The sequence below is a fragment of the Bactrocera neohumeralis genome, chromosome 3 (assembly GCF_024586455.1).
Source record: "Bactrocera neohumeralis isolate Rockhampton chromosome 3, APGP_CSIRO_Bneo_wtdbg2-racon-allhic-juicebox.fasta_v2, whole genome shotgun sequence".
NCBI classification, from domain to species: Eukaryota; Metazoa; Arthropoda; class Insecta; order Diptera; family Tephritidae; genus Bactrocera; species Bactrocera neohumeralis.
In genome coordinates this window covers 67,831,692-67,857,699 of record NC_065920.1, presented here as the reverse complement: position 1 = coordinate 67,857,699, position 26,008 = coordinate 67,831,692, and the positions used below count along the sequence as shown (strand labels likewise).

Here is a 26,008-nt window from a genome sequence, read left to right as displayed (position 1 = left end):
ATTAAAATTTTTAATAAAAAATTGAATTATTATTCCCAAAATTTAACTTAAATTTGTTTACTTAAGTTTAAATTTAATTAGAGAAATGTTTAATCCAAGATTTATAAATTAAGTTTTTATTCCCAAAATTGGTATTAAAAATTAGAAACATAATTTGTAATACAAAAATTTTAAATTTAATTTAATTGAAAAATTTGAAGTTTGTTTAATAGCAAAATCTAAAAAAACCAAATTAAAAATTTTTTAATGCCAATATTTTGTATTAAAAATTAAATTTTCTATATATAATTCCAATTTTGAGGAAAAAACCAAAATTTAATTTTTATTTAAGTAAAAATTTAAATTTAATTTTCGATTTTATATAAAATGAAATTTAATTTTAATTTTTAATTTTATTTAAATTGAAATTTCAATTTTTAAGCAAAAATATTTTATTAAAAACTCTTAATCTAAAATTTAATAATTAAGTTTTGATTTCCAAAATGTTAATTAATTTGAATTTTTTTTAATCTGAAAATCAGAATTAAATTTGATAAATTATAGATCGTTAGAATTTGTAACACTGTTCTAGATTGTTTTGAATAGGATAATGGCTCTGTGCAACCTTAAGTTCAAAATCGTAGAGCACGAAGTGCGCAAACGCGAAAAAATATAAACTCAATTTTTTTTTTAATTCCAAACTTGGGATTAGCTGTTTAAAATTATGTTTTTAATCCGGCATTTGGGATTACATTTTTTGCTTTCAATTCTGTATTTCAAATTATAAGATCATTTTTTAATCCGATGTGCTAATTCCATTTTTGAATAGAATTTTGAAACTTTTTTAAAAAATATTCTGGATTCAAAAAAAATTTGGTTCTTTTTTTTTGTGATGTGCTAGTTCCATTTTTTGCATTATTTATTAATTTATATTTTTTAATGCATTGCACTCAACCCACTCCTTTTTTTACTAAAAAAAAATTTCAAAATCTGCATCGGTAACAATAAGTTGGTAGATACGTACAAATTAAAAACTAAATAATATTAATTTAAAAAAAATGTACCAATTAAAAAACTCCAATTAGAGGTACTTTTTTCAATAGCATTTTTTTGACAGATCACGCGTGACTCGTGTCAAAGTGTCATGTTATTTTTGTTCCCCATTAAATTTGAAAATTCTGTGTTTTTTCTTTAAAAAAGTAGGGAACCTCGAAACGGATCACCTTTTATAATCTTAAAATAAAAAATTTTAATATATTTATAAGCACATATATTTTCATTAAAATTATAAATTATTAATTAAATTTAAATAAACAACTATTGTAAAGTGTATTGCTTTGAAACATTCGGTTTTATAAATTAAGAATTGTTTTAAAGTGTATTGCTTTTAAATATTCGGTGAGCTGCTTAGTTAGAAAAAAATTGCATGCAAGCTAGCTATAAAATATCATGCGATTTCGTTGAGTGTGCGATTTTCTTAGTTTAGTAGATTTAAAGCAAATTTTTGTCAAAACAAAACCGTTAAAAAATTTTAGAAAATATAGATTTTGTTATAATGAAAAATCATTAAAAAAATATTCACTTTTTTATAGCAAGTTTTTTTTTAAATAAAATATTTTTATAATACTAATAATAATAATGGAAGTCTGGCAGTCAAAATTGGGTATACAAATAAGCCCAGAAAAATGCAAATATACATTCTTACAAAAACAAAACTACTTGTATTTTACTACTTAGCTAATCACATTTAATAAATATCTTTAGTTACTTAATTTTTATATTTCTTATACTTTTTTCTATTTCTTATGTATGTCGTTTGCTTTACGTTATATAGTTAAGTATATACTTATATATTGTTAAATAAGTGTATGTTCTATTTTTAGTTAAAGTTTTTAAGTATACGTATGTATGTTTTATGCTTGTAGTTATAGTATATGACTGTTTGAATATTGCTTCTGTACATTTTCTGTTGCTCTTGTTTGGGGGACGTAAGCACCTTTCGGGTGTACATTATGTGTATTTGGACCTTCAAATTAATATTTCCACATGCAAATTTAATTTTCAGTTTGTGGAAACCATTACACATTATTTTACATAATTCTGTTACTATTAGCTTATGTAAGCTTTTATGAATATTTTCTTCTTTTGTGGCTTAGTATATGTAGTTGGAGTTGTTTTTTCTTGCATGCATATTTGTTGTTGTCATTTTTATTATTTTCGTAAAATCTAGTTTATTAATGCATCTCTTTCGCCATCAGCCGTTGAATTCGTTTCATGTGCCAGCACATCTAGTAGTGGTGTTTTTATATCGGGTTCTAATGCCGAGTGTCCATTGCATTGTTCGCTTGTGGGTTGTGGGTGGTTTTCTACTGACTGTTTAATTGGATCCTCTGTCGCTTGCTGAATTGTTTGTTTGTTGATGCTGCGTTTATCAGTTTTACCCTGTTAAAAAATTTTAAAATTTGTGTTACTATTTACTGAAACCGAATTTTTTGGTGTGGATAGTTTTTTTGTTCACAACAGTTTTCAAAGTGAGTTGTAGGTTTGAATTAAAACTATACAAATCACATAAAATAATAATAAAAGATTGTATATATACAATAATTTTTTATAATACTGCTTTTGACAGCACGAAAAGGAACTGCCTTTATGCCACTATGTCTGAATTTAGTATTCCCAAAAAACTAATACGGCTGTGTAACCTGACGTTGAGCACTACCGAAAGCTCCGTCAGGATCGGGAAGGACCTCTCCGAGCCGTTCAATATCAAACAAGGTTTCAGACAAGGTCACTCCCTATCCTGCATGATTTTATTGATATCAAATTGGACAAAGAAGCGCAGCAAATGGGTCTGGTAGTCAACGAGGGAGGTAGTCATCAAACAAACAGTCGTCGCATACACGACGTGGCTCTCATGTCACTGTTGACAGTCATAACTTCGAAGTCGTCGATAATTTCGTGTATTTTGGAAACAGCATTAACACCAACAACAACGTCAGCCTCGAAATCCAATGCAGAATATCTCTTGCCAACAGGTGCTACTTCGGACTGAGTAGGCAATTGAGAAGTAGAGTTCTCTGTAGACGAACAAAGACTATAAGGCTTCAGAAACATGGACGATGACAACATCTGATGAGTCGACGTTACGAGTTTTCGAGAAAAAGGTTCTGTAGAAGAATTATATTTATAGTCTTTTCAGCATTGACATCGATAGAACGATGAGCTGTACGAGATATACGACAACATTGACATATTTAAGAGACAGCGGCAGCTGGCTAGGTCAAGCCGTCCGAATGGATGAAATTACTCCAGCTTTGAGAGTATTCGATGCAGCACCCGCCGGGGGAAGCAGAGGGAGAGAAAGAACGCTACTCCGTTAGAAATACCAGATAGAGAAGAACCTGGCTGCATTTGAAATCTCCAATTAGTACCAAACAGCGAAAAGGAAAAATTACTGGCGCGGCTATAACCAGTAGTGTGCACATAAAACCGGTCGAGTACTCGTAGTTCAGTAAGTTCGCTATTCCTAATTGGATTGTCAAATAATTTCTATCTTGTATATATAGTGCTATAAAGAGTTTGTTTACAACATTAAAGTATCAATTGTGTTTGTAAGAAGTTTGTGAAAGTGTAATACTGTCGCAGATTTCATAAAACAAATGTCGGACGACGGGGTTTTTTTACCCGAAAAAAAATAGTCTGGAAGGGTCCGAAAGACGATAGTTGCCCAAGCCAGGCTTATCCGACTGTCTTGTCTACTGGAATGCTTAAAATCCTCGTCAGATATTAAAAATAACCTTAGTGATGTGACAGGAATGATAGTGGATTCATCAACGATTCATCGGAGACTCAGAGAGGCAGATGCTGGATGGTATTCAGCATGGGTGGAGAAGGTCAGACGAACGGTTCAGTGGAGAATGCCAATAAACAACAGTATGCCAGCAAGTAAGGAGACTTGGTATGAATGGTATGAAAAACTTAATGACATAAAGGGTTAAGGCGTTGTTTAAGGCAAAAGGAGGCACAAAAAAGTATTGATTGAGATATTTCCTAATAAATAGAGTATATTTATGAAATAAAAACCAACAATCCTTGTAGTATTACTATTTTAATGAATTTTATGACTTGTACTCTTAACAATTGGACCATCTGAAGGAAGCAATGCTCTAAAAGCAACCAGCTTTGGCTAATAGAAGAGAAATCGTCTTCTATCAGGTCTACGCCAAGCAACACAAATAGGTAGTGACAACAGCTCCATGAGCTTGATTGGATGGGTCTTACGCATACACCTTATACACCAGACCTGATACCAAGTGCTTACTAATTTTTCTTGTTTATGTCGAATGTTTTTACTGGTGAAAAATTCACCTCAAGAGAAGTTTGCGAAAATTTACTGTTCAAGTTTTTAAGCTATGCAAAATAAAACCTTCAATATAAAGCATAAATAAGCAATTTCTATTTACAAGATCTTATATTAATACTTACTTGCAGATAGAAAGTCATTAGTTGTCCTTTGCCCTTAACGCTAACAAGTCCACGTTGCTGGAAGGTGTAACCGAATTCTTGGAGAATGCCACAAGTCTCATCTGTCACCTGTCAATTGAAAATTCGATATATATTAGTAAGCATAACCTAAATAAATCCTATTACATATAGATATTTCTTTCACAAGGAATCATACGTCACACATTTCTGGGTACTTTTTGTCATATATGTAAATGGAATCTTATTTAATTCAATACATGTTTCATACTAGATTATGCTTACCTGTATAGCGCCTGCTTTACCCGTGCTCTCCATGCGCGATGCCACATTTACCGTATTACCCCAAATATCATAGTGTGGTTTACGTGCACCAATTACGCCAGCCGTGATGGGACCATGATTGATACCCATTTTGAGCACAAAATGATTGAACGACTGTTCATTGATACCTTGCAAAGCTTTCTTCAACTCCAAAGCGAATTCAACCAGCACTTCCAAGTGGGACCAGCGTTTGGTAATCGGATCGTCGGGTTTACTTACGCGATTCGAATTAATGCCGCTCGCAGCCATATAAGTGGAACCGATTGTTTTGATCTTAATAATATCTTGAAATTGCGGTAGCTCCAATAACTATAAGGTATTCAAGAATTCTAATAATATTTGAACACTTAAAAGTAAACACAAACGTACCGCATCGAAATCCGAAATAACTTCATTGAGAAAGCGCAAGCACTCAAGTCCCTGATTATTTACAGTTTCCTCGGAATAAAAGTCTGTAAAAGTTCGAAAATAATTCAAATACTAGCTGATTGAGGTGAATGCTAAATAGTAATACCTGAAAAATTGGGCATGCTCGCAAACAGCACACCCACCTCAGCATAACTCTGCGAGTAAAGATCATCGTGTGAACGTTTAGTATTTTTCATAAAATGCTCGGCCACATGCACGGGTAGTATGTTGTAGACAAGTGCCTCGTTTCTTCGACGCATATCTGTTGCCTTCTCACGCTGCTCAGCGACTTCGGTTTTCCACTTGAATATAACACGATCCTCACGATCCACCTGTTGTTTTTTTGTGAAAATGTGTTAGCATTGGTATTTCAGAGGCTATATGGAATACGTTATTTTATAACGTATTAGCAAAAGAACACGCTGAAGGATAAGTCGTAAAGTGACAAAAAGTCACTCTGACTGGTCTATACATTCACCTATTCATTCACGATTAAGCTTCATTCACAGAGAATTCCGGAATCACTACGATAGTGCTTGGACTGACGTATGGAACGAGTTGGCGCATTTTACGTCGAAATCTTAAGTTGAAAGCGTTCAAAATACAGCTTCTGCAAGAACTGAAGCCGCTCGACCTTCCCAAGCGATATCGTTTCGGTCTATGGGCTCTTGAAAAATTCCAAGAAGATATGACCTTTTCGAGCCACATTTTGCTCAGCGATGAGGCCCATTTCTGGCTCAATGAGTATGTAAACAAACAAAATTGAAACATTTGGAACGAAGAGAAGCCTGAAGAAATTCAAGAGCTACCATTTCAGCCAGAAAACCAACGGCTTGGTGTGGATTGTGAGCCGGTGGAATCATCGGTCCATATCCCTTTAAAAATGATGCCGGCTATAACATAACCGGTAAAATCGGACGATGGAGTCATGTGTAGAAGTTTACACAAGAGAGGAAAGTTCTCTGAGCATTCACTTGGGAGTGGCCAGAAACGATTTTTTTTTACACACAGATCTAGCAGCTCACGACTTCCGGTCTTAGACCAAGTATCCTCTGGGTAGCCAAAGATCATCCGTTTGAAGGCGAGCTAAGTCAGAAGGCGAACCATCAAACCTAATTTCTTCTCTCTTAAAATCGTAAGACAAACGACACAAAATCAGCTAGTTATTCCGAGTTCAGGAAGGATCGTTAAATACCTCCAGGGAAGTTCTATGAGTGTTCTTTTGCAACTTGCTTTTAAAAATCATGTCTATAGTGTACTTACATGACGCACAAGAAACGACAATGCCAACGTGACAAGAATTAATACCGCTGACAGTCTGTAAGCGGTGGGTATTGTGCTAAAAAAAATAAAATAAAAGATTTTGAATATTCTTAAAGAGCTTCAAGTAGCTACAAACTTACGGATTGGCGGCCAGTTCGTCCTCGAATGAATATAAATCGCCCAAGAGAAATATATTGCAATAGCAATGGAGGGCTACAAAATAATATAATTTATGATTTTAATAAAAATTAAGTAAAATTGAAAGGATCGCCCGAACACAATTACCTGTTATAACGATCATTAGAACAATTTTTGTGACATGTGTCAGCTGGGCAATGACGGCAATCGCAATCAGTATCAACACGGCATAATTACTCATGTATGAGGGAAACATATGAATTTCATCCGCCATAGTAGCATTTGCTAGCAATGATGCCAAAGATGGCTCAGCTGGAGCAATAATTCCCTCACCCTCGGTGATGGGTTCGATTTCACTATCCAAAACAACATGATCCGTTTTCAAGTAGGTCACATAGAAATACTAAAAGTGTAGAGATTGAAGTAAAAAATTATAATTATTTAAGTGCTTGCCCTCACAAGCTCTCCCGTATTACTCACCATATCCACAACATTACTGAGCCCTATGGTCATGGCCAATATAATCGCAGTCAACTCCCGCACGAATGTTATGTCGTTGAAACGTTTGCTAAGGCTTACTAAGGATTCAGGTAAATATTTTGGAAAACTCTCAGCTATTGAAATAAAGATAAGCATAGCCATGGGTATTAAAGGTGCAGAAATATTTATTAGATGCAGCTGCGATCTAAAAGAAAAATATTATTTATTTTTATGGAATAACGAAGGAGTCAATGCTTAATTATAACAAACCTTGGAAGCACTGCATATGAGTATCCAATGTCTAACGCCTGCACGAGCAAAGTTGCGAGCAATGGTAGCGAAGAGAAGGGTTCACGATGAGCGGCATATGCAGCTTCCAAACCTTTGTTTTTGAATTTCAAGAAGATATTCGTACAACTCGAGAGATCTCTGCAATTGAGGTGGAATTGGTTTTAAAAAATAAATGAAAAAACTACAAAAATATTAAATTTCCATACTATTAAACTGCAAGTAAGGAGGGACAAAGTTCGGGTATATCCGAAAATTTCATACTCTTGCGACTTGCAAGGATTGAAGCCGATAAACACCTTCAGGTGCATAAGGCTTGTTAGTTATATGGGTTTTAGGTTTCATCTGCCTTTATCCATTCTCGCCTATTGAGGTTGTGCGTTGGGTTTGTGACTCTCCAAGTAGAAACCTCTTCCAATGAAAAGGAAACAAACGCCTCGGATGAAATAGCCCACTTTTGATGACGACCACAGCAAACGTAACAAGGACTATGATTTAAGAGCGTGCACCTGGAATGTGCGGTCCCTAAATTGGCAAGGTTCCGATGCCAGTCCAAGAAATGCGATGAATGGGACAAGTAGATCCTTGTGACATTTATACAGTGGCCATATAAAAGATCGCAAATTCGGCGTGGCATACGTGGTGGGAGAAAGACTCTGTAGTCGAGTCCTGGCATTCCCTCCGCTGAATGAGCGTTTAGCCACAAACCGCATCAGAGCAAAATATTTCAACATAAAACTGACGATATGACCAAAGATGTCTTTTAATGAGCTGCTGGAGCGCTTGACGATTTTAACGCCAGGATGGACAAAAAAGCACCAACGAATAAAGACCAAACTCTGCAAGTCCCTCATCATTCCCACCCGGCTATATGGTGCAGAGGCGGGGACGATGACAACATCTGATGAGTCGGCATTGCGAGTTTTCGAGGTTCTGCAAAAGATTTATAGTCCTATGCGCATTGGCAACGGCGAAAACCGCAGTCGATGGAACCATGCGCTGTACGACATTGACATAGTTCAGCGAATCAAGAGACAACGGCTGCGCTGGCCATATTGTTCAGATGGAAGAGAACACTCCAGCTTTAAACTTTTTCGAGAAGAACCAGCCTGCTCTTGGTATGGACCTGGTTATTTTCCGGTTTCATCCATTCTTACCATGCCGGTTGTGGTGCTTTCCTGGACTGGTTATTATTGCTTAAGTGGCTTAGGAGATATGTATATTGAACCAATTAGAGGTCGAGTTGCACTCATTTTTCAAAATCTTTAGCCAACAGATGACATTGCTATTGCGATCCCCAGTACCAAATTACAGCACTAAATTAAGATAGTGCTTAGTTATGGGTCTTTATACGTTTTCGATTAATGACGTTTTGAGGGCGTGGCGGTGGTCCGATTAGGCCCATCTACGAACTCATCTTCACTTTGTGAGGGATATTAAAGCATTGGTGCAGCCGAAGTTAACGCTTTTTCTTGTATTTTATAATTATTGCAAAAAATTGCTTATACTCACTCATGACCATCTCGTGCGATTAGCTCCTCCTGTAGGCGTACTTTGAAGTTGGTGTTCGGACTGATTACTTTCACTAGACGTACATTCCTAACAGCGCCACCGTCAACTGCCTTCTCAACGATTGCCATTTTCTCAGCCTCCGTTTTTTTACCAGCAACAATTTCACTACATTCTCTATTTCTTTTGGCAACGGGCGAGGAGAACTGTTAGAAAAACATTTAAAATTCAAATAAAAATTTGAAAAACGTTTTTCCAAAATTTACCGGTTTCAAAACATTGGTTATGAAGTAGGTCTTCAGACCTGCTATACGCAAAGCCTCATCCATGCGTTCACCATATGCCGGTTCCACCTCAAAAGCGCCATTAAGAAAAGCTAGAGTTTTGTCCGAAATATGCACACGTCTGTAAGTAATAAAATAAAGACTAAATTGTTCACTTGCTGTATGGTAATCTACTCACCCGGCTTTGCCGCTTGATTCCATTTTATTAGCCAACTCAACATCTTTGGAGTATATATCGAATTGCCACTGCCGCTGACCAAGTATACCAGCCAATATAGCACCGGTGTGTATGCCCACTCTCATATCAACAGGCGAATTGGCCTTCTGCTGCACATATCTGCACACACACATACACAAGCGCACACAAAGTGGAATACAGAGAGACACAGAGATGTTGCAGTATTACAAGAAAAATGCAAAACTTTATCATGAGCTACATACACACACATACTAGCATATATACATATATATATGCGCATAGTTAAGTGGTGATAGCATTGGATAGACCAGCAATGGGGTGTGGCGTATACTTACTTAATAGCTTCCACCATTGAAAGACCCATATGTACACAGAGCACAGCATGGTCAGGACGTTCGTCAGGTGCACCACTAATGCAATAATAGCAATCGCCAAGGATTTTAATTCTTAACTGATGGTATTTCTGTGTAATTAAAGGTGAGAAAAGTGACAAGTTTACTATCGTGCCACCAGCTTATGTATGTATGTATGAGCATATGTGTTTGTATGTGGCACTAGTAGATGCCATAAATGTGATTGATCTGCAGGATGTGTTGTGTTGTAAGCGAATGTCGGCAAGACTGAAGGCCGTTAGACTATCAGCAAGTTATGTGTTAATGGTGCATATGTGTATGTATGGTATGAAGGATGCGATGTGTTTATAAAAATAATGAAAATGAACAAATGGTCTTGAAGGAAATAACAATAATAAATATTTTAACGCACAAGACGGAATAATAACAACTGTAAGTATTTTAGAATCCAGAAACTCACTCGAAGGAAACTATATTGCGCGGCAGATATTTACGTTTCTGTAGAGGGTTATAACCTCTTGACCATTAACTCAATAAAATTGCGTTGAAGACTAGTTAGGGCATGCCTAACCTTGCTATCAATAACATCGAGTCGCTTAGTGATCCAGAATAATTTAGTTATCCAGAATCGACCCCGATAAATCAAACATAAGTCCAGCATGCAACGAATCTCCGCATGACTCCAACCACCTTTTTGCATGCCCAGCTAACTCTACATATCTGACACTCATCTCCCTATGGTCCGACTCCATCGAAACAGCACTTTCATGGTCCTGCCGTTGGATGATCTCGATGACAATTTATCTGAGCCTTACCACCCTAACGAGGGCTAGATAACCGTTAAAACAACAGCAAAATACTTAGTGATGATCTAGTATGAGTGTCAGGCCACAGTGGAATCGCAGATAACTGCAAAACTGATGTGTTGCCAAGAAAAGGCGACCTCCGGCCGATATCGGTGGAATGCGAACAGGTCGTTGCTCCGTTCTTTTCGTACGCTCTACCAACGGCTAGCTGGGTTTCGCGGGAGCTTGTCATGCGCAGGGTTGCCATTAATTCTTGCGCTGCCGCAAGATTCTTTTGGCTCAAGGTGGATCGTCAGAGGTCAAGTGAACTCTTGAGGGATTCTTTCAGTATTCCAGTTGTAAAAGCTATTTGGAAGAAGATAAAATACAAATAACTGTTCTACTTTTGTGAGATCAAGGCTTCAACACCCGTTTGCTCAAAGTGCTTTGTCGACTAAAAACATCTGAATACTGGAATTCTATTTAATAGGATACCGATCTTATGTATCAGACATTGAACCTAACCGTCCCAGAGTTAGGTTATATAAGGATTTTATTTGAAGATCCCTGTGGAAATTCATAATCGTATATGAAAAAAGAAAAATATTTTTTTTAGAAATTTTTTTAATAAAATATTAGGCCAAATCGGATGACTAATTTTAATCATATAAATAACAGTTAAAGTAAAAATATATTGTAAAACAAAGCTTTGTCGATATATTTTGTCCCAAATGAAAAGTTACATAAATTACTACTATGTAGACTAACAAAGCTAAGATTTGAATTAAGACCCCTTTTACAATCAATCAAATCGACGTTCTCTAAAGAATGTGTTACGCGCTCTTCAACATAATCCTGAGACCAATCATTCATCATTTAATAATATTAGACCGAATAGACCACGTTCAGCACCCAGTGAATAAAATATAGCAGCCGTAGCTGAGACTGTACACGAAGATCGTGGAGAGACGATTCGGCGCCGTTCGCAGTAACTCGGACTGACGTATGGAATGACTTGGCACATTTTACGTCGAGATCTTAAATTGAAAGTGTACAAAATACACCTTGTACAAGAACTGAAGCCGCTCGACACTCCTAAGCGACATCGCTTCGCTCTATGGGCTTTTGTAGTGCTCCAAGAAGATCCGACGTTTTCGATACAAATTTTGTTCAACGATAAGGCCCATTTGTGGTTCAACGGGTATGTAAACAAGCAAAAGTTCCGCATTTGGAACGAAGAACAACCAGAAGAAATTCAAGAACTGTCATTTCATCCAGAAGGACAATGGTTTGATGTGGTTTGTGGGCCGCCGGAATCATCGGTCCATATTTCTTCAAAAATTATGTCGGTGAGAACGTAACCGTCAATGGCGATCACGCCATGATAACCTACTATTTGATGTCTGAAATTGAAGTTCGTGAAGGCGACGCTACTTCTAACGATTGGTCGATTGGAAATAAAGATCGTGTGATATCACGACCTAAGACTTTTTCTTGAGGGACTATGTAAAGTCTAAAGTCTATGCGGACAATCCCGCTCTTATTCAGGCCTTGGAGCAAAATATCACGCTTGTCATTCGCCAGTTACCAGTCGAAATACTCGAAAGAGCCATCGAAAAGTGGACTCAATGGATGCACTATCTGAGAAGTTGACGCTGCCAACATTTGAAAGAGATAATCTTCAAAAAATAAATTCCAAAGAATGTTTTTTTCGAATGATAATAAACATTCCCACTTAAATTCGAAGTTTCTGAGTTTTTTCTTTAAAAAAAGTAGGGAATCCCGAAATGGTGATCCATTATTATATTTTTGTGGAATCAAGAAAATTTCAGAGTAAAATTTATAATAAATTACGAAATTTGATTGATAATTTTATCAATATTGTAACTACGTTAGAAATTCCTTTATAAATTAAATTTAAAAGTATTTTTTAGCTAGTAAGGTGTTATAAGCATTTACCTCAGATAGACTATCGAATCGCGCAAATAGTTCATTTAACATTTTAACAAGGTCCTGTGCACTGTAAGTAGACGATATGGCTGTAAATCCAACGATGTCCGCATAAAGAATGCTGAAATTATACAAAACAAAAATTGCATAGATATGAATAGGTTCAATATTTATAAATTTTGTAAGAATGTTATAATGAAAGATAAGTATACATTTACATTTTTTCATAACATACCTCACATTTTCGTGCCTGCTCATATAAATTTTCTTGAACGGCTCCGAGCTTGTTGAACCAAGATCCTGTCGCATTTTTACAGCTACATGTTTCGGTAGTACAGACAGTAGTAAACGTTCCTGGATAGAGATATTCAAAATATAGATATATACATATATAGGGCAATTAAGTAACGAGACTGGTTTTTGATTTAAGAAAACCCGACATTCGTGTTTTATGGAATTAATTTACAATTTGTAACTAAATCTATGTAGCCGAAGTTTTTAATACAATTTCAATTTTCAGTTCCTTTGAATAGAACTTAGAAAATACAGACAGAAATATTTTGAAAGTCTTTAAATACTATATGATCAAATTTGACCTAGACTGACCCAAAGACAACATTTTAAAGTATTTTAGACAAATCATGATTATCGCCTTCAAAATAGACCACTTTTATGAAAGTACCAGCGCTATTAGTCTTGGCTCGGCTCGATTGGCCTTCAGTGCCTCCCGCGAATGACTTTTAAAAGCTCCATTGTACTCATGGCGTGGATTTTTAGTTTCGAAAACAGAAAAAATCCCAAGGCGCCGCATCTCTCGTTTCGTATAATGAAAATCACCTTAATTTTAGACCGAATTAGCGTTTTTTTCGGTTCAGCTCATTTTTGGAGAGCCATTTGCTAATTGGTTGGACGGTTTCGACGCCATATTCATAAGCCCACGTCTTGTCACAAGTAATGATGCGTTGTCTGGCATCCCTTTGCGACCTCTACTCGACGTCGTTATTGCAAAATATCAAGCTCTGTGGTATGTATTTAACATTAATACACTTCCTATTCAAAACATTAACTAAAAAGTACGGAGTCGATACATAAGAGCTGTTAAGATCCTCTACTATCTCTCAAAAAATATGGAGCTCAAACTGCCAAAGTTTTTCCAATCCTCGAAACAGTTTTAAAAATCAATTTCCGGAATAGCCTTCAAAACGCGTAACGATTCACGTTTTATTTATTTAATTGACTCAAAACGGTTTCTCCGGAGCGGTTGTTTGAGTTTGCCAAATGGCCACAAATCACGCGGAGCTAAATCAGGAGAATACGGTAGTTACGGTACGATATTGGTAGAAATTTTGTCGAGAGACTGACGAAGATTAAATGCAGTATGCGACGGTTCATTATAGTGATGCAAAAACCAAGAGTTCTTGGTCCATAATTCCGGCCTTTTTTTACGCATATCTTCGCACAAACGACTTATAACACGCAAATAGTATTCCTTGTTGACAGTTTGGCCGATTCGGAAGGAGTTCGGATTGCACCACATTTCGATAATCGATACCTGTCAACATAACCTTTATTTGTGACCTGCTTTGACTTAGTTTTTTCGGCTTCGGCTTACCTTTGCCACGATATTCGGCCGATTGATCATCTGTTTCCGAGTTGTAAGCATAGATCCAAGACTCATCGCCAGTAATAATACGTTTCATGACATTCTAGTAGTCGGAAAGCATTGTTTTACAGTCGTTAACGCGACGCTGCTTTTCGTAAAAATAATTGATTTTTGAACCAATAATACTTTCACTTTTATTAGGCCTAAATGATCTTTCAAAATGGTTTTACACTGATCCTTCCGATATTCCAACGATACCAGTAAAATTTTGACTGTTAATCGTCGATTCTCAAGCACCAATTCCTTTAGTTTATAGAAGTAGTGATCATCGATGTTGTCGGCCGTCTTGGACGTGATTCATCGTCGACACGTTCTTGACCCTCTATGAATAATTTGTACGAATCAAAAACACTTGCTCGCGACAAACAATTATCATCGAAGGCCTTTTCCATCATTCTGAATGTTTCGGCACAAGAAATTTACAAGTATGTACTTCAGAAAGACAAGCGTATACTAAACACTAATGATTATTTTGATGTGTCATTTGTCCCAGATGTTACTGACAGAAAAAAATATTTCGACGAATGGGTTCTCGGCCGAAATTGAAATTAAAAAGTCTTACTACTACTTTTTCTACAGTAATATTAACGAAAGTTGTAAATAAAAAAAGGGTTATTCGGTTGGCGCGCGTAGGATCAGTCCGAATCAAATTTGATCAGATGGGGTATTCACTTAACGGAGATCCGAGTAAAATACTTAAAAAGGTTAGTACCGCAATTTTTGTATCTAAATTATTGAAATACTAGTTTATCAATTGCCAACCTGTTCAGCGGATTGTTCCTCAATAACCATTTTGACTTCCAAACTCTTCTTAGCCTCTAGAAAAGCACGCCGCTGCTTCGCCTCACTCATGAAATAACACAGCACACCAATAAGAGCCGCAGTAAAAATCATAATAAAACTGGCTATCATCTAGAAAGATTTTAATGTATTTTTATTAAAAAAAGTATTATTGCATGCAAAATTTACTTGCTCCCAGAAGAGCGGTCTCATATTGCCATACGTAAATGCGGTTAGAGGAAACATAACCAAACTCGCAAAGCCCAACAGACAGCCACCATAGAAAAGCTGCATGGGCAAGGTAATATAGATGAGAAAGTTGAAAAGTGCGATCCAACCTAGCACTTCTCTGTAAAATAAAAGAGATAGAAGGAGTAATATAAATTTTTTCATAAAAAATGTAATGAAAAATGTTACCTTGGCGATGGTTTCGTTTGTAGCTCATAATAGGTTAGAATATTGGCGAAAAATAGAAACCAAAGCATAAGCGTACCGTGCAGCGTTAAACGCTTGTGCACCGTTTCGAATCGCTTGCGATCAAGCACGCGCCGATCCAGCATTACTCTCATCATTATTAAAGTGACGGTGGAAAACACCAGAAACGCTTTAAGCATATAAACACAAATGACTTCATACACCATAAAAGCAAGTAACTTGGTATAAAAGCAAGAGTTACAAACACAAACTACTCACCATTCGGTACCATCTCCGATTGGTGCGGTATAATCAAGATCCAAATGGTGCAAAGAAATGTAGCAAATATGAACCATTTGGAGCCTGCACGCCGCTGTTTGAAAACATAGTTGCGAAACAGTTTCTCCAACACAGCTTCGGGTATATCGACCACATTATTGTCCGCATTGCCATTCTTGCCATTGCTGCCGACTGTACCCTTTTCAGCATCGGAAGCGTTGTAGCCGCCGTTCTCCGTTGTGGAACTCGTTGGTTTGTGGTTCTTTCGTAAGCCATTCAACGGTATATTTACCGTTGATCTGGTCTCTAGCATTCTGAAGTTAGTTTTATATTTGAATTTGATTAGTCGTTTTTGTTTTGGTTTTTTCCCAGTTTCACCCAGTTTGGTGGTTTGTTTTTTGTTGTGGTTCTGTTGTTGTTTTCAAATTTAATTCGATTGTTCGTTTAGCTGTGATGGCGTTAATTTAATTGTTGCCTCACTAAATATTGGTATTGTGACTCACAACCAAGTAAGTGTGTGTGTATGTATGTGTATGCCACGAAAATGATTTGTTTCAGTATGCTGATACCTGTTGCATGAATGAAGATATTATGGGAAAACAAGTTTCAATAAAAAATAGAAGTTTCAGTAATAAAAATTAATAAATTTGTTATAGAAGCCGATTAACTTATTTAAACATTACTGACAGCCAAAAGAGTTCCGCCTCGATCTTTGAATATGGAAATTTTAATTTTTATTTCAGTTATTGCTTCAATTGTTAGATTAAATCATATTGAAGTTCTCTCTACAAGAACACTTTAGCTTTATTCGACTAATAGTTCTTTGTAATGGTAACGGGTTTTTCAATAAGAGCGCTACAAAAGTGAAAAAATTAAAATGAAATTCTTTAATCCTGTGCAAGTACATTTGTTGCCATTATGTATGGAACTCGATTTCTTTTGCATGGCCACCACGGGCATGCTTGCAGAAGTCCAGACGCTGAACCCATTTTCGGCGGTTTTCAAGCATAAATCGGCCGATACATATTTTCCAAGTCTATATCATCCAATTCGGGCCAAAAATGTTCGGCTATCATTGATTCCCACTCACAGTAATGTGCCGGTCTCGATCATGGAAGAAGTACGGCCAAACAATGCCGCCGGTGACACATGGAGTATGTGTGGATTGCTGCCTGACCAATAACGCATACTTTGCTTATTAACAAAGCCATTAGCCAGAAATGAGCTTCGTCGCTAAAGATGATTATGACGATCATTTTCTACGAAATCCGGATCTTTTTCAAGTTGTTGCTCAGCCCGATTTACGAGCATTCAACTCTTCTGGTTGTCAAACGGCTTCAGTTCTGGCGTCAATTTGATCTTGTAATGATGATCTTTTCGCAAAATTCGCCACAATGACGTCACAGAGATGTCCAGCGCTTGAGAACAACGTGTGAGAGACTGATTTGGGTTTTCCTCAATTGATGCGCTAGCGGCAACAATCTTCTCGACACTACGGGCACTTCTTTGTCTCACTGGCAAGGGAACATATTGTACTGTGGTTGTGGATTAAAATTTTTGCTTTAATTTACTCTCAATTTTTTATCTTGATCTGACAGCACGATTATGACGACCATAAATTGGACGTAACGCTCTTAATGTTGAGGCCACTGGCTCCGGATTTCGGTAGTAAATTTTTATAATTTCGATTCGTTGTTAGATCGTATATCTTTCCATGATACAATTGCAAACCTTACTGAAGAGAAATGCCCTACTTTTGTAGCGTCTCTATTGAAAACCTCTTTACTGCTCATTTTCCTTTCGTCAATTTCTTCCCAAGAATTTTTATGTAAAAGATACACCACCTTCTGACACACCACTTGTCAAATATATTAAAAAAATAATGAAAATCGTCGAGTCCGACCTTTAGGTAAGCATTGTTTCGAAGCTAAACATTGTCGAAAAATCTGTTTGGAACCATTTTAATAAGGCTGGATAGAAAAATAAAATCAATGTATTGGTACCACACTAGTTAATATAAGAAAAACTTCATGCACCCAATTTCCATCTGCGAAACGCTGCTAATAACAATAAAATCGATCCCTTTTTGCAGCGAATGGTTACTGATATTAAAAGTATGCCACCTATGACAAGTTCAAGCGAAAACGGTCATGATCGAATCGCGATGTGTCAGCGAAACCGACCACCAGCCAGACATGATGGTCAGGAAGGTTTTACTATGCGGTTGGTAGGAATGACAGAGCTTCATCTACTATCAGCCACTTGCCTACGGCCAAATTTTTAATTCGGACTTGTACTGTCAACAATTGAACCGTCTACGAGACAATAACAGGCCGAGCTCATCAATAGTGACTCGCCCGAAGCTCCAAGAGCTTGGTTGGGAGGTTCTTGTGCAATCACCTTATAGGCCGGACCTGACACCAAATGATTACTATTCAGTTTTTTAGGGTTTATATGAACGTAGGTTTTTTAATGTTATGTTCAAAATTACAATAAGTTATCGAAAAAACATGGCAATTTGACTTAAACCTTCAATTGTATTCAAAAATAATTAATTTCTTTTAACTCCTACTTAAATTTCTGTCGCCAGCACGCCAAAAAGAGTTCGTACCCGTAAAGAAAAAATATTATGGAGACCATCGAATATGGAATTGTTACTTTTTATTTCAGATATTCCTACAATTTAACAAAAACAATCAAATCAAGTGAAAGCATCTCATCAAAACCATCGTAGCACTTGTCTTATTACTCCCAATTACTCTGTGAGAACAGCGCTCAATCATATGAGATGTGGCAACCTTGTTGAAAGCCCTATGCTTGGGATAAGATGATACAGTGTTAAGATGAGAGGGCACTATAAATTCCAATCCAATATAAACAGCCGTACACAATACCGATGGGTCTTCATAATCAGACTCGAATCCCAGTATTATAAGGGTATAGCGTTATAATCTTTCATAGCCTATTTCAGTGCACAAGTAAGTCTTTCATTTCAAGCAATTATGCGTTTTGTGAAGAGTTCTTTTTATGACTTTAATTTGAAGAAACTCAGCTAAAGTTATTATATTATGGTAACAGTTTATAGTCAACATACTCTAGCTGAACGACCATGCCAGTTTGGCACTTTAAAAAAGTGGTGATTTTGGTTTGGAAGACGAAGAACACCCTGGATTTTAAGATAAGGTAGTAGAAGCTTTATTCGATAAGCGTTGTTGTCAAACACAAAAAGAGCTCTCAAACTTTTTGGGAGTTACTCTGTAAAGAATTGAAGTCAAAAGGAGTCGTACATATTTTCGTTTAAAAGTAAACTATAGATACTGGAGTCTACATATTCGGTACCTAGGGGCTTGAACAGTTTTGATTGGATTTTGACAATTTTTGGTCATAAAGTGGCATACCTTATAGAAATTATTAGCGCAAAATTGTATCCTGTTATATTAATTGCTTCCTGATTTATTTACTGCAAAGTGAAAGAATCAAGTGAAATTTAAAATTTTGTTATATGACAAGTAGGCGTAGTTGTAGTTCAATTTCGCCAATTTTCGCACTGTGACATAGGAATATGAGAAAAGTGTCAAGTACTAAATTTAATCGAAATCGGTCAGTAGGTTCCAGTAGTTTTTAACAGTACCGTTATATAGGGAGTGAGCGGGATTATCATCCGATTTTATCTAGTTTCACACTGTCGGTATATTTGCGCTAGAAAAATTTCGTTGTTGTAGTTTTTTTGGCTTAGGAGATATTTACTTTAATCTTATTAGCGGGCGGAGCACGCCCACTTTTTAAATTTTTTCCCACAGGTGCCCCTTGATCCTGCGATTCCCTGTTCCAAATTACAGTTTTATATCTTAATTTGGTGATGCCCATCTACGAACTTGACATTTTTTTTGCCAGTGAACGCGCATACCAAATTTCTTCAAAATATTGCAATTTTTACTCAAGTTACAACTTGCACGGATGGATGGACGGACAAGCAGACAGTCAACCGGATTTGAACTTTTCTCATAATCATGATCATTTATATATAGGTGACCTGAAAATACATATGGTCAAAGTGTATTACAACAAGTCCAAATAACTTTGTTACGTATACGCCCTTACCAATGGCTTACGAATACAACAGCAGAATAATTTTTCACTCGCGGTGATTAAATATTAAAAACTATAGATTTTTTCTGCTATACTACTTTGCATACTTGCTAATTAAGCACACAAAGGGCTTTAATCTTTCATAAGTTGCATACTTTTAACCGCCTCCCTGAGTGCCAAGTTCAAGCCTACAAAATTAAACTGTCACAAAAAGTTAAATAACAAATTTTAAATAAAGCGAAATCCTCGCCAATCATGCACTACTAAGCGCTCTTATATATATGTCACCGTTTGAAAATCCTTTTAATACCGTTACAGGAGCATTGAAAAAGCAACGCAGTTTCCTAACTAAGCGCATTCAATATTTACGCGGAAATGTGCTAATAATAAAAGCCATTGCCGCACAAACAAAGTGGCGACCAAATACAAATCCCCATCGAAGAGTGGGTGCGCAAGGTTGTCGCATAGTTAATGCCTCCCTTAGACGGGTTTGTCGGTGGGTTGGGCCATGGTGTGCGCCGAAAGCTTTTACTTCGCGCTAACACATAACTCATCCACGAAAAAGGAGCCGCACGGTCAATTTTAGTTTCACTATGTACACATATTTAAACAAAAGCAACAAAAACAACTATAAAGTGTGGGTGTTTTTACTGGACTGCGATACGTATGCATGGTGGCGTATGTATGTGTGTGTGTTTTTGTGTCGCTCACGACTTGTAGGAACTGCTCAAGGTCCAGCCAATGTCTTTTGTGCGAATGCATTTTGTATGCTTTTGTGTGTGTTGTTGTCGCATTTCTGTGTTGTTAGTTGTTTTCTCTGGGTTGTTTCTTGTTTTTCTGTGTTTTTATATGTTTTTTGTTATTGTTGTGTATGTATGTGTGTCAGCGTCTGTTCGAGCTGCTTTCACATCCGTTTATATGTAATTAAGCAATAGTTCAGAGGACATGCATGCATGTATGTGTGTATGAATTATGTTTGTGTATGTGTGTGAGTGTTATGCTGGCATCATAAAATGCATTACAATTTTTTCAAGGGCTACGCTATTACTTTCACTTTATTTGTCTGCTTAAGGATGTATATGTACATACATTTATACTATTAGGGAGTCCGTAATTTCTCCGCTGAAGTTGCAGTTTTACCTTAAAAATGATTCTGCGTAAATAAACATTTTATCTTCAATTCAAACTGTGCCCAAATTATATTTCTTTCCCTATATAATATTTTGCATTAATCAAGTAAACCTACAGATTTCGGTAGGGCTTCAAAGCCTGTGTCTGTGCATCGGGTGCAATGTGTAATCGAAAACTCCCGAGCACCTGTTTCTAGAATGCACAGCAAATCTGTAGACGCACGATAAAGGCACTTGAATCTATGTATCTGAGCAGGGATTACATCGCCTCAGTAAACGGCAGCCTTCGAGGTCAAGATGGAACTGGCACTGCTCCAGCTAGTAATCAAGCAATCAGCTAAGCATATTATACTTCAAATGACAGCAGAAGGGTATAGTAAACGGAAGGTAAACTCGTCCCAGCAAACTGAGATGAAACACCAATAGCGCTAGGGAAATCATTACCAAAAGGGTAAACTTTGCAAAAAAGTTACCGATTAACTTACCGCTAAAGGACATCGCTATTAAGTGTAACACTGACGGTTCGAAAAAGTCGGGAGCATTGGTGCTGGCGATGCAGAACCGTGTACCAAACTTTCCATACCTATGTGGTGTTTTTCAAGCAGAAGTCCTTGTGGCGTTACGAGTTTTCGAGAGAAAGGAAAATGTGTGGTCCTTTGCACAACGGCAACGGGGAATACCGCAGTCGATGGAACGTTGAGCTGTACGAGATATACGACGACATTGACATAGTTCAGTGAATCAAACACAGCGGCTAGACTGCTAGCCAGTCATGTCGTCAGAATGGATTAAAATATTGCAGCTCTGTGAGTAGCACCCGCCGGGTGAAGCAGAGGAAGAGGAAGACCTCCACTCCGTTGGAAAGACCAGGTGTAGAAGGACCTAGCTACTCTTAGAATCGCAGTTGGTGCCAAACCGCGAAAAGGAAGAACGACTGGTGCGCTATTATAAAGTCGGCTATAACACCGTAAGTGGTGTCTACGCCAATAAAGAAGAAGAAGTCTTTGCTATTAGTGAGTGTGTAGAAATAAACATCCAACGCAACTTTCGCAATAAAAGTATCGCCATAGTCAGTGATAGTCAAGGCGGCACTTAAAGTGATCTCAGTATAGAACGACTGAACAGCCTATCCGCTCCGCAGCTACCTCCAATTAGACTGGAGCGAAACCCTGCATTGAGGTCGGTCCCCTTACCAGAAAGCAGCTGCTCCGGAAGGAGGAGAGACTGGGCACAGAAAGGTATTGGAAACAACTCACAGGTATGTGCCAAACAAAGTTCCTAATTATTGGTTATAATCTCATGAGATTTAAAAGTGTAATCAACCTTCCTAAGGACAAATTCCGGGTAGTTGTGACATTTCCTACTGGGTATTGTAAGCTCAAAAAGAACCCATCTAACGTGTGTATAGCTTTTTGTGCTAATTGCCGATTCTGCGACATGAAGCCGAAAACTCCCGAGCACCTGTTGCTAGAGTGCACAGCAGTTTGTTGACGCACGATAAACGCCCTTGGACATACCTGTATGTATCCGAATAGGGATCACACCACCTCAATATCACCCATCAGGAAACTGGGATTACCAGTGTACCAGACCTCGCCTCGATCTGAACGACCTTCAACCTCTTCAACTGATGAACATATTAAAAATGTGAAGTATTTGATGCTTGATCATCATCTCACTTGAGTCATAGAGATGGCAAGAGAGCCCGACATCTGGATATGAAACGCGTTCTTGCTCGGCTCGTCCCGATAAAGCTGAATTTTTTTCAAAAAGAGTACCGTAAACAGGTCTCTTTGGATATGCTTTATCGTGGAAATTCCGACCCTACGTTAATGAAGAGCATTATAACGGCCGATGAGAGATAGTTTTATGAGTTCAATATGCAAACAACTCAACAATCATCGGAATGCCGCTCAAAATCAAGGTAATGCTCATTGTTTTATCGAATCACGAATCTTTGGTGCCTCATGAATTTGTTCCGGAGGGACAGATGGTTAATAAGGAGTTCTATTTGGCCGTAATGAGGCGTTTGCGTGAGAAGATGCGTCGAAAACGGCCGGAATTGTGAAAGAACAATTCATAGATTTTAAAAAATTATAATTTTCCATCGGCACGAGCCACGATTGTGACCGAATTTAAAACCAAAATCGCAATGTATACCATCGATTAATCACCATATTCAACAGATTTGGCTATGTGTGATTTCTTCTTGTTTCCTAAACTGAAATTGCCGCTCCGTGGAAGCCGTTTTCACTCGATCGAAGAGATAAATATATACTATATATTCACTGAAGCAGTGCTTATAAATAGTGTTTCGAGGACTGGAAAAATCGTTGGCATAAGTGTATTACAATGTGTGGTGATCAATAACGGACACCCTAATGTATTTACACATGTGTGTGTTTAGCTTGCATTTCTGTTTTTCTTTGGCACGTTTTTGTTTACAATCGACTCGCATGTCACATTGAGATGTGGTAAAAATTTCAAATGCCATTTTGCCAATAAATTCCCAGCACGCGTACCCGCACGCATGCACACACACATATACAAGCATGCACAAAATCACATATGTATAGTATGTATGTATGTATTTTGAGCAACGCACGCTCGCAGACATTGACACAGGTATTGCGTTTCAATCGCAGCAAGCGGAAACTGGCAGCACTTTATGCTAAGATGGCTGAAAAGCAGCTAAACGCACAACAACACTCTAAGCTAACTTTGTCTGCCAAGGCAGTCGGGCAGGCAGCGTGTGCGACAGCCAGCCAAGATGGCTATATGGGTGTATGTATGCGCTTAGGTGTCACGCACTGACAGAGTTCGGAGGTGTTCGCCGTGTTTATGTATTTGTTTGAATATCTGTTTATATATATATGTATATATATATTTATATGTATGCTTATTTGCAGTAGTCTGCTTGTCGAAGGAAAAACTCTTAAAGCTCATTGCGGGATGTTGCGAGTATACAAATTAAGGGATGTTATATGTGTATACACATGTGGCCATTTAATTTTCATGCAATACCTTAAAAAAGAAAATTGTCAAAAGAAATAAAAAATATATGCCAAATGCAATAATTTTTCACTTCCTAATGTTCAACTTAAAAATTTGCAGGAAAAGAAGTTGAGTAGCGGAATTTATGTGGCAGGCATATGTATGACGCGCAACAAAAAGGTACACACACAAATCTTGACATTGCTGCCATTGTATAAATTGATTGCTTGGCTGCAGTTTTTTGTGCCTTTTTAGCATTTTTTCAACACAAACCACTAAACATTGCAAGCAAATCTTCAAAAATTTCCACTTTACGTCAAACAAACAAACTTTTCAAAATTGTTTAGCATGCTTTTAGGCGTTATTTGCATTTCGCATTTTTCACTAAGCACACAAACACATATACCTTTTTTATGTATTTTATTCAAGCATTTTTTCTTGTGTGTTTTTTTTTTTTGTTCACAAATATTTGTTGTAACACAATTCGTTGTGCGAGTTATCGAGTCAGGTGTTCATCCTTAACTATTCCAAACGAAAGACTGAATCTGGAATTTGACAGGAACTTGCCATTGCAGCCAGCAAGATGGATTACTTAATATAATAGTTATGTGTGCTTTTTTTGCCGTTTTTGTTGTTGCAAAAGCAAAAAGCTCGTGAGTGCTTGAGAAACTCAGAGCGCATATGGCAGTTAAAAGCTCCAAGGGAACATAAACTGAGCGCAGCACGCGCGTGCAATTACTCGGCTGTCTGTCTGTCTGATTTTGTTGTTTGCTTGTTGTCGGCTGTTGGCTACTGCCAAGTTACCTGTCAAAAGGCGCGAATACCGCATATAAACAAACACAAATGGCATGCTGGCAGGACATTGTGATAAGGGAGAACATATGTTGATTGCGCGCTCTCTCTCTATTTCTCAATTTCTCTCTACGCGTTTATGCTTTTTTCTCGCTGAGTTCTCTGAGCGCTTGTGCACGCGTAGCGGATATGAATGAAGTGTTCATGTCCTTGTAAATTGTCTTGTGTGTAAGAAATAGCAATTACAGCAATAACAATAAATATTAATTTGATTATAGTTGCTTAGACATGCAGTGCCCAGAGCGCATTCGTTGGCTGTCATATTGCTGTCGGCAGTTGTCAGTGCTTATAACTTACACAATTATTCTTTATATACCATGCCTTCTTACATAGAGCTAACATATGTATGTATGTGATGTGATGGATGATTTTAATTAAGCGTTAGTCGTTAAGTTGGCGCTACAAACAGCTATTTTTAGTTGAAACCCGTTAAATGATTAAAATAGTGAATAAATTATTAAAATTATCAATATTAAAGAATCGGCCAAAGCGAAATGAGTGTAATTTGGACTCTAACGCCGCAAATGAATCGAAAGTTTGGTCCAACAGAGGTCCGTCGAAAACCAGTTCTTCTTCTTTATTGGTGCAGACACCGCTTACGTGGTTATAGCCGGGTTTACAACAGCGCGCCAGTCGTTCTTCCTATTTACTGCTTGGCGCCAATTGAAGATATAAGTATAGCTAGGTCCTTATATACTTGGTCTTGCCAACGAAGGGAGGTCTTCCTCTTCCTCTGCTTCCGCGCGGCGAATACTGCGTCGAATACCCTCAGGCTGGTGTGTTTTCATCCATTCGGACGATATGACCTAGCCAGTGTAGCCTACTTCTTCTTTACTAAATAACAACAGCGCGCCAGTCGCTTCTTCTTTTTGCAAAGTAGCGCCAATTGGAGACAAAGCCAAGCCTGGTCCTTCTCCACCTAGTCTTTCCAATTGAGTGGAGGTCCTTGTTGTTGTAGCGGCAGAATTCTGCCGAGTTGACAGTCCTTGGCCAGATAAAAATCCGGGTCCGTTCCGGTTACGTAGACCCGACTGTCGTGGGAACGGAGTGGTGGAGGTCCTTCTTTTCCTCTGCTTACCTCGGCGATTACTACATCGAATAGTCTCAGAGCTGTAGTAGTTTTATCCATACGGAAGACATAACCCATCCAGCGTAGCCGCAGTCTCTTAATTCGCTGAACTATGTCAATTTCGTCGTATATCTTCCGCAGAACCTTTCTCTCGAAAACTCGTAACGCTGACTCATCAGATGTTGTCATTGTCCATGCTTCTGCAGCATATAGCAGGACGGGGATGCTGAGTGACTTGTAGAATTTGGTGTTTATTAGTCGAGAGTGGACTTTACTTCTGGGTTGCCTACTCAGTC

The 26,008-nt window shown here is 37.6% G+C and overlaps 1 protein-coding gene across 13 annotated transcripts; it reads right to left on the bottom strand.

Moving 5' to 3' along the window:
- Window positions 1-449: 449 nt before the first annotated feature.
- Window positions 450-24,308, bottom strand: LOC126753089 (adenylate cyclase type 3). 13 transcript variants are annotated; one of them, XM_050464224.1, is made up of 21 exons: window positions 24,065-24,308; window positions 15,579-16,147; window positions 15,303-15,513; window positions 15,075-15,234; window positions 14,868-15,017; window positions 12,678-12,796; window positions 12,452-12,563; window positions 9,690-9,817; window positions 9,334-9,492; window positions 9,138-9,276; window positions 8,875-9,077; window positions 7,345-7,503; window positions 7,075-7,279; window positions 6,742-6,997; window positions 6,597-6,669; window positions 6,457-6,532; window positions 5,300-5,525; window positions 5,155-5,237; window positions 4,747-5,094; window positions 4,465-4,572; window positions 450-2,421 (listed from the first exon to the last, which is right to left on the bottom strand). In XM_050464224.1, the coding sequence occupies exons 2-21, from the start codon at window positions 15,889-15,891 to the stop codon at window positions 2,206-2,208; spliced, it is 3,444 nt and encodes a 1,147-aa protein (XP_050320181.1). In that variant the 5' UTR covers window positions 15,892-16,147; window positions 24,065-24,308; the 3' UTR covers window positions 450-2,205. The 13 variants fall into 13 exon arrangements, with proteins under 13 accessions (XP_050320181.1, XP_050320194.1, XP_050320183.1 ...); XM_050464237.1 differs by having other exon boundaries at window positions 15,303-15,489; XM_050464226.1 differs by having other exon boundaries at window positions 15,579-16,057.
- Between the last annotated feature and the right edge of the window lie 1,700 nt (window positions 24,309-26,008).